General features: G+C 40.2%; 1 protein-coding gene across 1 annotated transcript in view; it reads right to left on the bottom strand.

Moving 5' to 3' along the window:
* Nucleotides 1–2,631: 2,631 nt before the first annotated feature.
* Nucleotides 2,632–11,637, bottom strand: part of arhgap1 (Rho GTPase activating protein 1) — a 236,012-nt gene continuing 227,006 nt past the window's right edge. Inside the window, exons 10-13 of the mRNA XM_034173469.1 lie at nt 11,497–11,574; nt 10,332–10,460; nt 9,855–9,958; nt 2,632–3,137 (exon numbers count right to left, since the gene is read on the bottom strand). Of these exons, the coding sequence (XP_034029360.1) occupies nt 2,970–3,137; nt 9,855–9,958; nt 10,332–10,460; nt 11,497–11,574 (479 nt within the window). The 3' untranslated portion in view covers nt 2,632–2,969. The remainder of the gene's footprint in view (nt 3,138–9,854; nt 9,959–10,331; nt 10,461–11,496; nt 11,575–11,637) is intronic.

Raw genomic sequence — 11,637 nt, 5'->3', positions numbered from 1 at the left:
ATCAACTGGCGAAATGGAGGAATATTTTGTGGAGTGATGACAGTAAAACTGTTCTTTTTGGGTCCAAGGGCTGCAGACAGTTCACAGTGAAGACAGTAAAGCATGGTGGTGCAAGCGTCATGATATGGGCATGTTTCTCTTACTATGGTGTTGGGCCTATATATCGCATAGCAGGTATCATGGATCAGTTAGGATATGTCAAAATACTTGAAGAGGTCATGTTGCCTTATGCTGAAGAGGACATGCCCTTGAAATGGGTGTTTCAACAAGACAATGACCCCAAGCACACTAGTAACCAAGTAAAATCATGGTTCCAAACCAACAAAATTAATGCCTCGCAGATGTGAAGAAATCATGAAAAACTGGTTATACAACTAAATACTAGTATAGTGATTCACAGGACTGCTAAAAAAGCAGTTTGAACATAATAGTTTTGAGTTTGTAGCGTCAACAGCAGATGCTACTATTATTGTGAACACCCCCTTTTCTACTTTTTTTTTTTTTTACTAATAGGCCAATTTCATAGCCTTAAGAGTGTGCATATCATGAATGCTTGGTCTTGTTGGATTTGTGAGAATCTACTGAATCTACTGGTACCTTGTTTCCCATGTAACAATAAGAAATATACTCAAAACCTGGATTAATCTTTTTAGTCACATACCACTACTATTATTCTGAACTCTACTATATGTGTGTGTGTGTGTGTGTGTGTGTGATTTCACTTAATACTACTTTCCTAGTTAATCACTGAACTGTTCACACTGTAAAATGACCTTTTGCTTACATAAAAACTGTGGGAGCGTAAGCCTTGTTTTTGCTGAGCACAGATGTACATTTTAATTAACAGGTCGGCCTTGAACAAAGAACAATGCAGCCTGTACACTAGACCAAGGTTGGCGCTGTTATGTTTCATTTCTGAGAACAATTACTATCTGTCTGGGAACAGACCATGAGGCCCCTGAAGGCGAAGAGTGATACAAATTCATATCAATGAATTGACTGAGAGACGCAGTTGTGTTTTGTATATTGTTTTTATAATATGTCTGTGTGCAACTTGCTTCAATAAATTCAGGAAGTAAGTAGGCAGGCCCTTCAGAGCTGACTGCCAGTTAGTGATGAGGGTCATGCCCGTCGGCTTTCTCCTGATCAGGAAAGAAATCCAGTGTTTCCTCGTGTGGTCATTCTCTGTGATAATTTGAGTTGTCTTTTCCTCCAGGTTCAACTCTGATACTGACAAACAGATGCAATCATCTCCACCCTTTATTGTTGGTTGGTGGAGGCATTTAAACCAAGTAGAGACTTTGGGTGCAGTCCGTGACTATGGACAAAACAAAGACTGCGGGCTTGCACTGTAGGAAAAGTCATGTGTGAATTTTTCAGGGTCCAGTCCTTGGTGCCTGCACTGCAGTTAGTTGTATGTATACCTTATCACATGTCTGTTTATGTATCACACCCTGTATCATGCCCCAATGTACGAGTATCTGCATGATCACATATTACAACCAAAATAAAGAACAATAATCATACACATGAATCATGTAGAATGAATAATGCAGGTAAATCATGTAGATATGTAAATTAAGGAATGTTCTTATGTCTCTCTATAAAGTCATGAGTGTCCTCTTCAACTTCTTGATGTCTCACAACTTCAGTATGAGACTCAAGTTCTCTCTGCAAGGTAAGCTAAAACCCTCTCACCTTGATCAGACATCTTGGTTGAATAAAATGATCTGAATCCTGTATCAGGATGCTGCACTTGTCACCAGGGTAACACAAAATGGGGGTGTGTCATTGGTGGGGCTGAGAAATGGGGGCTCCTGATTGGATGAAAAACAGGGCGATACAAAGCCTATTATTATTGTTATTTTCAGTGTCTTTTTTTTTGTACCGCCCTGATTTTATTGCCCCAGTTTCCAGGGCAGTAAAACTGATAGGAAAAGTGTCTGATTTATCAGCCCTATTTTTCTTGCATCTCATGAGGGCTGGTTTACGAGTACAGGGCAGATTTTTGTGATAATATGTGATAAGGATTAAATACCAGGGTTGGGCCTCAAATACTGCCAGTAGCTACATTATACCAGTGAGAAATTTTGTACCTCTGTACTGATGACTGAAAATGTGAGAGAATAAAATATGATTTGGCAGTGTTCTATGTTGGAATCACACAAAACCATCAGAATTAGAAACATGGGTGAATCTTCAAAGGGTGAATCATCTTCAGTTCCTAAATTTCATCCCAGCTCAATGACGATGTCTTCGATCTCAGCAATGTTGAAGAAAACAATATTTGATGTGGGGTGCTAAAAGCTAAAATCCAAGGTGGATCTGTATGTTGAATTGGCACAGATTTTATGCCGGATGCCCTTCCTGACGCAACTCCACATTACATGGAGAAATGTGGCAGGGGAGGGATTTGAACCCGGAACCTTCTGCACTGAAACCAAGCGCATTAACCACTTGGCCACCACCTCTGCCTTACGATGCAAAACACAAAACTAAAATAAAAAATAACACTGGTCTAATGGGAGTCTCTACAACAACCAGAACACACTAAGCCAGTGAGAATGGATGTCAGTAACATCATAACTGCAGAATGTTGTGCAACAAGTCAGAAAAGTACTGTAGCTATAATTTGCCTATTTCAATTCACATCTATTTAATGCATATGTGCAATTTATGTAGCACTAATACAGACTGTAAAACCACTTGAAACAAGCAAGACATAATCACAAAACTAATATTATTGAGAGAAATTTTAAATGCCATTTGTATGAAGAGTAATTTATACATCAGGCCATTTTAATGGACAAGACTAAGTAATCAAGTTGGCACCATCTGACCTGTTGGAGGAGAGTGACACTGATGAAGTTACTGACAGGCCAAAGAGCTGGGCTCAGGAACAAATGTTGCCTGGAAGGAAGGTCAGAGTGGTGCGTGCTGACTGGAAGATAAAATGCAAAAGGAAGAATTTAGGGAAACACCAGGTGCTGCTGGTCAAGCAAGGTTCTGGTGAAGGAGTTGATGGGCCCGATGGCACTCAGTGACATGGCATTGTCGCGACCCCAGAGAAGATTTGGACCAAACACCACTGCCAGATTGCTGTTAGTCATCTTGTTGACTTCATGATTTGTCGACACCTAACAACACACAGATAAACAATACAATTACTGGTTAAACATCTGAAAAAGGATGTGATTACAACAAGAGGAAGATGAGCAGTGAGTCAGATTCTGGCACTTTATTGAGCAACGATAGACTGCTTGTTTCACCTTCACTGCATAAAAGCACTCTTACCAAAGTCACTTGTCTAATTAGTAATCCCAGTATCTAAACTACACTTAGTTTTTTTTTTTTCTGTAAGATATAAGGACTTGTTTTCTTATCACTCATCTTCAACCGCTTTTCCGGGTTTGGGAAACGGGGGCAACAGCTCCAACAGGGGACCCCAGACTTCCCTTTCCATGGCACATTGTTGTACTTGTTTTACAACCCCTGGCAAAAATTATGGAATCACCTGTCTCGGAGGATGTTCATTCAGTTGTTTAATTTTGTAGAAAAAAGCAGATCACAGACATGACACAAAACTAAAGTAATTTCAAATGGCAACTTTCTGGCTTTAAGAAACACTATAAGAAATCAAGAAAAAAACATTGTGGCAGTCACTAACGGTTACTTTTTTAGACCAAGCAGAGGGAAAAAAATATGGACTCACTCAATTCTGAGGAATAAATTATGGAATCACCCTGTAAATTTTCATCCCCAAAACTAACACCTGCATCAAATCAGATCTGCTTGTTAGTCTGCATCTAAAAAGGAGTGATCACACCTTGGAGAGCTGTTGCACCAAGTGGACTGACATGAATCATGGCTCCAAAACGAGAGATGTCAATTGAAACAAAGGAGAGGATTATCAAACTCTTAAAAGAGGGTAAATCATCACGCAATGTTGCAAAAGATGTTGGTTGTTCACAGTCAGCTGTGTCTAAACTCTGGACCAAATACAAACAACATGGGAAGGTTGTTAAAGGCAAACATACTGGTAGACCAAGGAAGACATCAAAGCATCAAGACAGAAAACTTAAAGCAATATGTCTCAAAAATTGAAAATGCACAACAAAACAAATGAGGAACGAATGGGAGGAAACTGGAGTCAACGTCTGTGACCGAACTGTAAGAAACCGCCTAAAGGAAATGGGATTTACATACAGAAAAGCTAAACGAAAGCCATCATCAACACCTAAACAGAAAAAAAACAAGGTTACAATGGGCTAAGGAAAAGCAATCGTGGACTGTGAATGACTGGATGAAAGTCATATTCAGTGATGAATCTCGAATCTGCATTGGGCAATGTGATGATGCTGGAACTTTTGTTTGGTGCCGTTCCAATGAGATTTATAAAGATGACTGCCTGAAGAGAACATGTAAATTTCCACAGTCATTGATGATATGGGGCTGCATGTCAGGTAAAGGCACTGGGGAGATGGCTGTCATTACATCATAAATAAATGCACAAGTTTACGTTGATATTTTGGACACTTTTCTTATCCCATCAATTGAAAGGATGTTAGGGGATGATGAAATCATTTTTCAAGATGATAATGCATCTTGCCATAGAGCAAAAACTGTGAAAACATTCCTTGCAAAAAGACACATAGGGTCAATGTTATGGCCTGCAGATAGTCTGGATCTTAATCCAATTGAAAATCTTTGGAAGTTGAAGAAAATGGTCCATGACAAGGCTCCAACCTGCAAAGCTGATCTGGCAACAGCAATCAGAGAAAGTTGGAGCCAGATTGATGAAGAGTACTGTTTGTCACTCATTAAGTCCATGCCTCAGATACTGCAAGCTGTTATAAAAGCCAGAGGTGGTGCAACAAAATACTAGTGATGTGTTGGAGCGTTCTTGTGTTTTTCATGATTCCATAATTTTTTCCTCAGAATTGAGTGATTCCATATTTTTTTTCCCTCTGCTTGGTCTAAAAAAGTAACCGTCACTGACTGCCACAATTTTTTTTTCCTGATTTCTTATAGTGTTTCTTAAAGCCAGAAAGTTGCCATTTGAAATGACTTTAGTTTTGTGTCATGTCTGTGACCTGCTTTTTTTCTACAAAATTAAACAACTGAATGAACATCCTCCGAGGCCGGTGATTCCATAATTTTTGCCAGGGGTTGTAGATCTTAAAAATCTTAAGTGAAAGAGTCTTGGAAATATTTTGAGTAATGTGTGTGTAGCGGGAAGAATGTGTGTTTTAGGATATTTTGAAATTATCACTTGTGGATAATTTTACCTTGAATAATGGGGGCACCACCTGTGACTGAATGATATCATAACAAGGTTATAATATCACTGATTTTAGGGTCAGCCAATAGGAAATATTAAAATCAGTTTCTAATCTTACAGTAGTAAGTTCTACAGGTCAAGTCCGACCCCCTCTGTAAAACCATACAAAATCATAGACAACTTCAGACATTTAAAACATTTATTTAACTCAGTCAGGAGTTAAATAACAGGACATATCACAGTAAGCAATTTGATGATGACGAAGTTCAATGAGCAATGATTATATGACGTTTATGTAGTTTGGTTTAGTTGCGGGAATTTAAGAATGAATTTCGTCCTGATCAGCAGGGAATTTACACTCAACAAAAATATAAACGCAACACTTTTGGTTTTGCTCCCATTTTGTATGAGATGAACTCAAAGATCTAAAACTTTTTCCACATACACAATATCACCATTTCCCTCAAATATTGTTCACAAACCAGTCTAAATCTGTGATAGTGAGCACTTCTCCTTTGCTGAGATAATCCATCCCACCTCACAGGTGTGCCATATCAAGATGCTGATTAGACACCATGATTAGTGCACAGGTGTGCCTTAGACTGCCCACAATAAAAGGCCACTCTGAAAGGTGCAGTTTTATCACACAGCACAATGCCACAGATGTCGCAAGATTTGAGGGAGCGTGCAATTAGCATGCTGACAGCAGGAATGTCAACCACAGCTGTTGCTCATGTATTGAATGTTCATTTCTCTACCATAAGCCGTCTCCAAAGGCATTTCAGAGAATTTGGCAGTACATCCAACCAGCCTCACAACCGCAGACCACGTGTAACCACACCAGCCCAGGACCTCCACATCCAGCATGTTCACCTCCAAGATCGTCTGAGACCAGCCACTCGGACAGCTGCTGAAATAATCGGTTTGCATAACCAAAGAATTTCTGCACAAACTGTCAGAAACCGTCTCAGGGAAGCTCTGCATGCTCGTCGTCCTCATCGGGGTCTCGACCTGACTCCAGTTTGTCGTCGTAACCGACTTGAGTGGGCAAATGCTCACATTCGCTGGCGTTTGGCACGTTGGAGAGGTGTTTTCTTCACGGATGAATCCCGGTTCACACTGTCCAGGGCAGATGGCAGACAGCGTGTGTGGCATCGTGTGGGTGAGCGGTTTTCTGATGTCAATGTTGTGGATCGAGTGGCCCATGGTGGCAGTGGGGTTATGGTATGGGCAGGCGTCTGTTATGGACGAAGAACACAGGTGCATTTTATTGATGGCATTTTGAATGCACAGAGATACCGTGACGAGATCCTGAGGCCCATTGTTGTGCCATACATCCAAGAACATCACCTCATGTTGCAGCAGGATAATGCACGGCCCCATGTTGCAAGGATCTGTACACAATTCTTGGAAGTTGAAAATGTCCCAGTTCTTGCATGGCCGGCATACTCACCGGACATGTCACCCATTGAGCATGTTTGGGATGCTCTGGACCGGCGTATACGACAGCGTGTACCAGTTCCTGCCAATATCCAGCAACTTCGCACAGCCATTGAAGAGGAGTGGACCAACACTCCACAGGCCACAATTGACAATCTGATCAACTCTATGCGAAGGAGATGTGTTGCACTGCATGAGGCAAATGGTGGCCACACCAGATACTGACTGCTATCCCCCCCCACCCCCCCAATAAAACAAAACTGCACCTTTCAGAGTGGCCTTTTATTGTGGACAGTCTAAGGCACACCTGTGCACTAATCATGGTGTCTAATCAGCATCTTGGTATGGCACACCTGTGAGGTGGGATGGATTGTCTCAGCAAAGGAGAAGTGCTCACTATCACAGATTTAGACTGGAATGTGAACAATATTTGAGGGAAATGGTGATATTGTGTATGTGGAAAAAGTTTTAGATCTTTGAGTTCATCTCATACAAAATGGGAGCAAAACCATCAGTGTTGCGTTTATATTTTTGTTGAGTGTATTTTGGTATTTATTAACATGAGATATTGTTAATGACGGGGAATAGAGTTAAATAAGTCACTCTGCTTAGTTCTGATACCAAACCCAGGTCTTACTTGATGCACAGTGCAGATCAGTCTCTGTGAGGTCAGATGCTGGGAATAGTCTCGTTTTCAGTCGATGATCCGTCTGTTGCCATAGCTGCTTCAGGGACCTTGACAAAGAGACTGCCGGTCACCGCGCCCGGTTTCGCTGGTTACCGGGGAACGCTTTCTGTTGTTAGGCTGTGACTTGCAGCAGCCGTTCAAATCACTGCACGACTCGGTTGACCTGGATGTTTTTATCTCTGCAGCGCTTGTCATCTGGGATTGTCAGAATAAAGGTCTGAGTGTCTTTAGTCTCTATTCGCCAAAAATCAAACATTCAGCGTTCGTCGTCGTCTTTGGAAGTCGGGTCAAATCAAAACTCAATACAAAATAGTTGACTTTGTAAGAAAATTTTCATGAGAGGAATTTGGAGTTTAAGAAGAAAAAGGTTTTAATTTGAAAAATCATCAAAGGAAGTTAAATGCGCCGGCGCATTTAACTTTACAAAAGTTCAGCAAAAGTTATCTGTAGAAAAAAAGAAAAAGTAATTTCTGTTTGCGTGCACAAACAAGAAATAAGTTTACACAACACGTGGTTGCAGACAAAGGGTCATAAAAATTTGGATGACTGAGGTGGCGTCTTGAGACCCAAGAGAAAGAAGAAGCAAGAGGAGAAGAGTGGTGCGTAAGAGAAGAGCTTGAGAAAGCGATTCCGTGGGGGCGCATGCTTTTAAAGGGTTAAAAGCTCCACCCCCAAGAATTCTGGATACTGTAGTTTTTCTCTGCATTTCTTTGTCTAGTTTTATAATGAATCAGCGTCTGCTTTCCTAAATTCCCGCTTAGAAACCAAGCAAGTACTGTATTGCAAAACTCTAGTAAACAATTTCCTTAGAACTATCACACAACACGATTATATATGAAAAAGCACATTGGATAAACTTTCTACAATCTATGATCAGAGCAAAAATGTAGGATATATATGAATTCCATGTGTGAGATTAAATGATCACAGTTCTTTTCTTTTCCTTTGTTTTCTGGTTACAACACAAAGTACAACTTTTTAAATGTGGTTACACTTTATAATACTGTACAAGTTAGTTACATGCCTTTCCTAAAAGTCTCGTTCCAGTGCTTCTCAGCGCGCTCCTGCAGGTAAGCTTTCACTTCAATGGTTATCTCATTTTCCGTGAGTGTGGCGTTTACGGGGTTTTGCGCCTGGACTCTTCATTTACATTTTTAACGCCATCTGCAGGAGGGCATGCGTGTGTACATGCACGAGCTTTTGACAAGAGCGGAAGTTGAGCTTTGAGTTAACGGGAGTTAGTGTGCATGCTGACATCTGCAAAAAAGTAAGTCCCTTCAGCTGCTCCCAAATTTGCACTCGGGGTCGCCACAGCAAATCCAAGGTGGACATGCATGTTGAATTGGCACTTGTTTTACGCCGGATGCCCTTCCGACGCCACATTACATGGAGAACGTCTTGTAAAATCACTCCATAAGTGTTATCAGGTTATTAAAAACATTATTTTCAGTTTTAGAAGTGTTTATTACCTCCTCCAAGGAGGTTATGTTTTCGGTCGCGTCCGTTTGTTTGTTGGTTGGTGTGTTAGCAGGATTACCCAAAAATCCTCAACGGATTTCAAATTTTTACCAGGGGTGTATCTTGGCCTAACATAGAAGTCATTAAATTTTGGTAATGATACGGAACACGATCCGGATTTAGTCATTTTTTTTAAGGATTCTTTATCATTGCAGGATAGGGCCAGTTTCAACATTTTTGCATCTAACTTCATGAAGACGGGTCACAGAGGCTGAACAAAAATTAAGTTACGACAACAATAATTTAGCATTTGTTTCTCCTCATTGAATAAACCTGTTACTAGAAAATAAAAAATAAAAAGCTTGTGTAATTCATGCAGTTTCGCTTTATAAATACATTTGCTGAAGATATGACATCATGTGACGTCAGTGACCCTATGGCCTTGGCAGAGTTTTGCACTCTCCGAGTGCTTCTAGTTTCTTGCTAGATTTTATGACAACAAGGTTATATTTACACACAAACGAAACAGAGCTGACGTCACGGTGTCGCTCTACTCTGACTGGCTGTCACCCCCGCCCCTCAAAAAAAATAAACAAACAACAACAACAAAAAACAAAAAACAAACAAAAAAAAACAAAAATGAGGAACAGAATGTGCCCTTTTAACCTCTTAAAATAGGTCAAAGTTAGCCATTTTTGAACTTGTCCAATGCCTGTGTCCCAAGAATGTTGTCTGTGAATTAGCAGACTCTGGCAGTAACAGGACTGGACTTATGCTGAGCACAGGCAGACGTACAGATGGATGGATGCAAAGTCTTTGCAATACCCAATGGCCATATTTGATGGCCTTGCGTAAAATGTACTAAATGCACTTCTCTTTTATAGTGAAGTGTAGTCTTTGTTGTACAGTTATATCTGTTAACTAATACATGATACATCACTTGTCAGTCAAACTACTCAAATGTTGGCTATAGTGTGTCAGCTGTACCTGTGCCAGGAATGTGATGAGATATCTGAGCGACCCGTAGTTCTCCTCAGGCAGAGACTCCAGCAGGGTCTTCATAACTGCCACCTGGTTCTCAGTGGATACAGCTGGAACACAGTGACAAAGAGGTTCATGATGTAGATGGTCTCACACAGTGGTCAGTGTCAAAAAAAGAAATATCTAAGTGAGAAATATTACTTTAGCCTTATTGTGACATTTACCAGCAGAAATGGAAAAATGTACTCAGAATAAAAATGGTGTTGAAACTATTTTGGCAAAACTGAAAGTACAAAAGTTGACTTCAACATGTCTCAGATTTCTGTAATAACTAAAACTGATCCTAGTACAGAATATTGTAGACATGTGACAGTGCTCATTACCTGGAACCATCTGACTAAACAGAATGTTCTATGTTTTGCCTGAATATTACTGCAATTCACTGTGTATAACTTGAGAATTATACAAGTTATAACAGCATACAGGAGAAATTGACGATGTCATTGTACAGTTGGAAGGTCAACAAGGGCTCTGGTAGTTCTCTCAGGAACGTCTTCAGTATCACAGCTGCCAAGTGGACATCCTCAATCTCACCAAAATTCACAGTTTCCCCTGAAAACACACACACACAGCTCATTCCATCATAACTACCAACTCCAAATAATAGTACACCAAGGAATGTGAAAACTCCAGCTTCAGAATGTAAAAGCCCAACCACACATTTGTTCCATCTTCCTAATAAACTGATTGTAATTACTTCACCTGTTTTAGGTGCACAGATAGAAGCAACACATGATAGGGCTTTTACTTTCTGAAGCCAGAGTTTTCCACCTCTGGATAAAAATGAAATAAAATAATATTAAATTACTCTGTTTCTGACCCGCACCACACCATAGAGTACCGACCCGAACCACTCGGTGGAAGCGGGCTGTCGGCATACTCTGGTTAATCATCAAGGTGTGACAGCTGCATTAATTTATTACATATTTATATAAATATCTGAATAAATGTATTCCATGTTGGAGAAAGTGCGTGATCAGTAAATGTAAATCATACACATCTATTTTGGAAATGTTAAAAAATAACTAACTATTGGGAAAACATAAATGGAGAAATTAAAAAAATTTTGGGATACATTTGACCGTTGAATGCAACTACACCGTGTTTAGTTAATTTTTCAGTTTAATATGTACAAGGAAAGGATAAATATTTGTTAAAAATATTGACAGTGGCTTGTAAAAAAAAAAAAAAAAAAAATCAATATTAAGGAAGTGGTACTGGCGGAAGCATGGCTGCCATTCTGCACCTACGGCCCCTCTGATCACCACCTCATTCACACACATTCATAAATAAGCATGTTTTTGATTGTGTGAGGAATCCAGAGTGCGCAGAGGAAACCATGCAAACACTGGAAGAACATGCAAACTCAACACAGAAGGGTGGAAAGCGATCCCACAACCTTCTTGCTGTGAGGGAACAGTGCTAACCACTAAACCACTGTGCTGCCACATGGAACAATATCATGTCTCGTATCTAGTAACTAAACCCACCAGTCAACACCACTGTACCTACAATAATGACCATGAAATTTGTTTTTGGACAGTTTAATGATTCAAGTTGACAAAAGAAGTGGGAATATGAATCCTACCTGAATTATACCTGAGCTGGACCTCTTTCACAAGAGTGACGTTTGCAGACCGCCTGAAGATCCCTTCAATCTCCAAACCTGACACACACATAGTGAAGGCTTGTTGTTGGTCATTGATCAACAGCTGATTCCACTCAAAAA

Source organism: Thalassophryne amazonica, chromosome 1 (assembly GCF_902500255.1).
Source record: "Thalassophryne amazonica chromosome 1, fThaAma1.1, whole genome shotgun sequence".
Taxonomy (NCBI): Eukaryota; Metazoa; Chordata; class Actinopteri; order Batrachoidiformes; family Batrachoididae; genus Thalassophryne; species Thalassophryne amazonica.
Note: the sequence above shows the minus strand (reverse complement) of the source record. Positions and strands in the feature narration are given on the sequence as shown.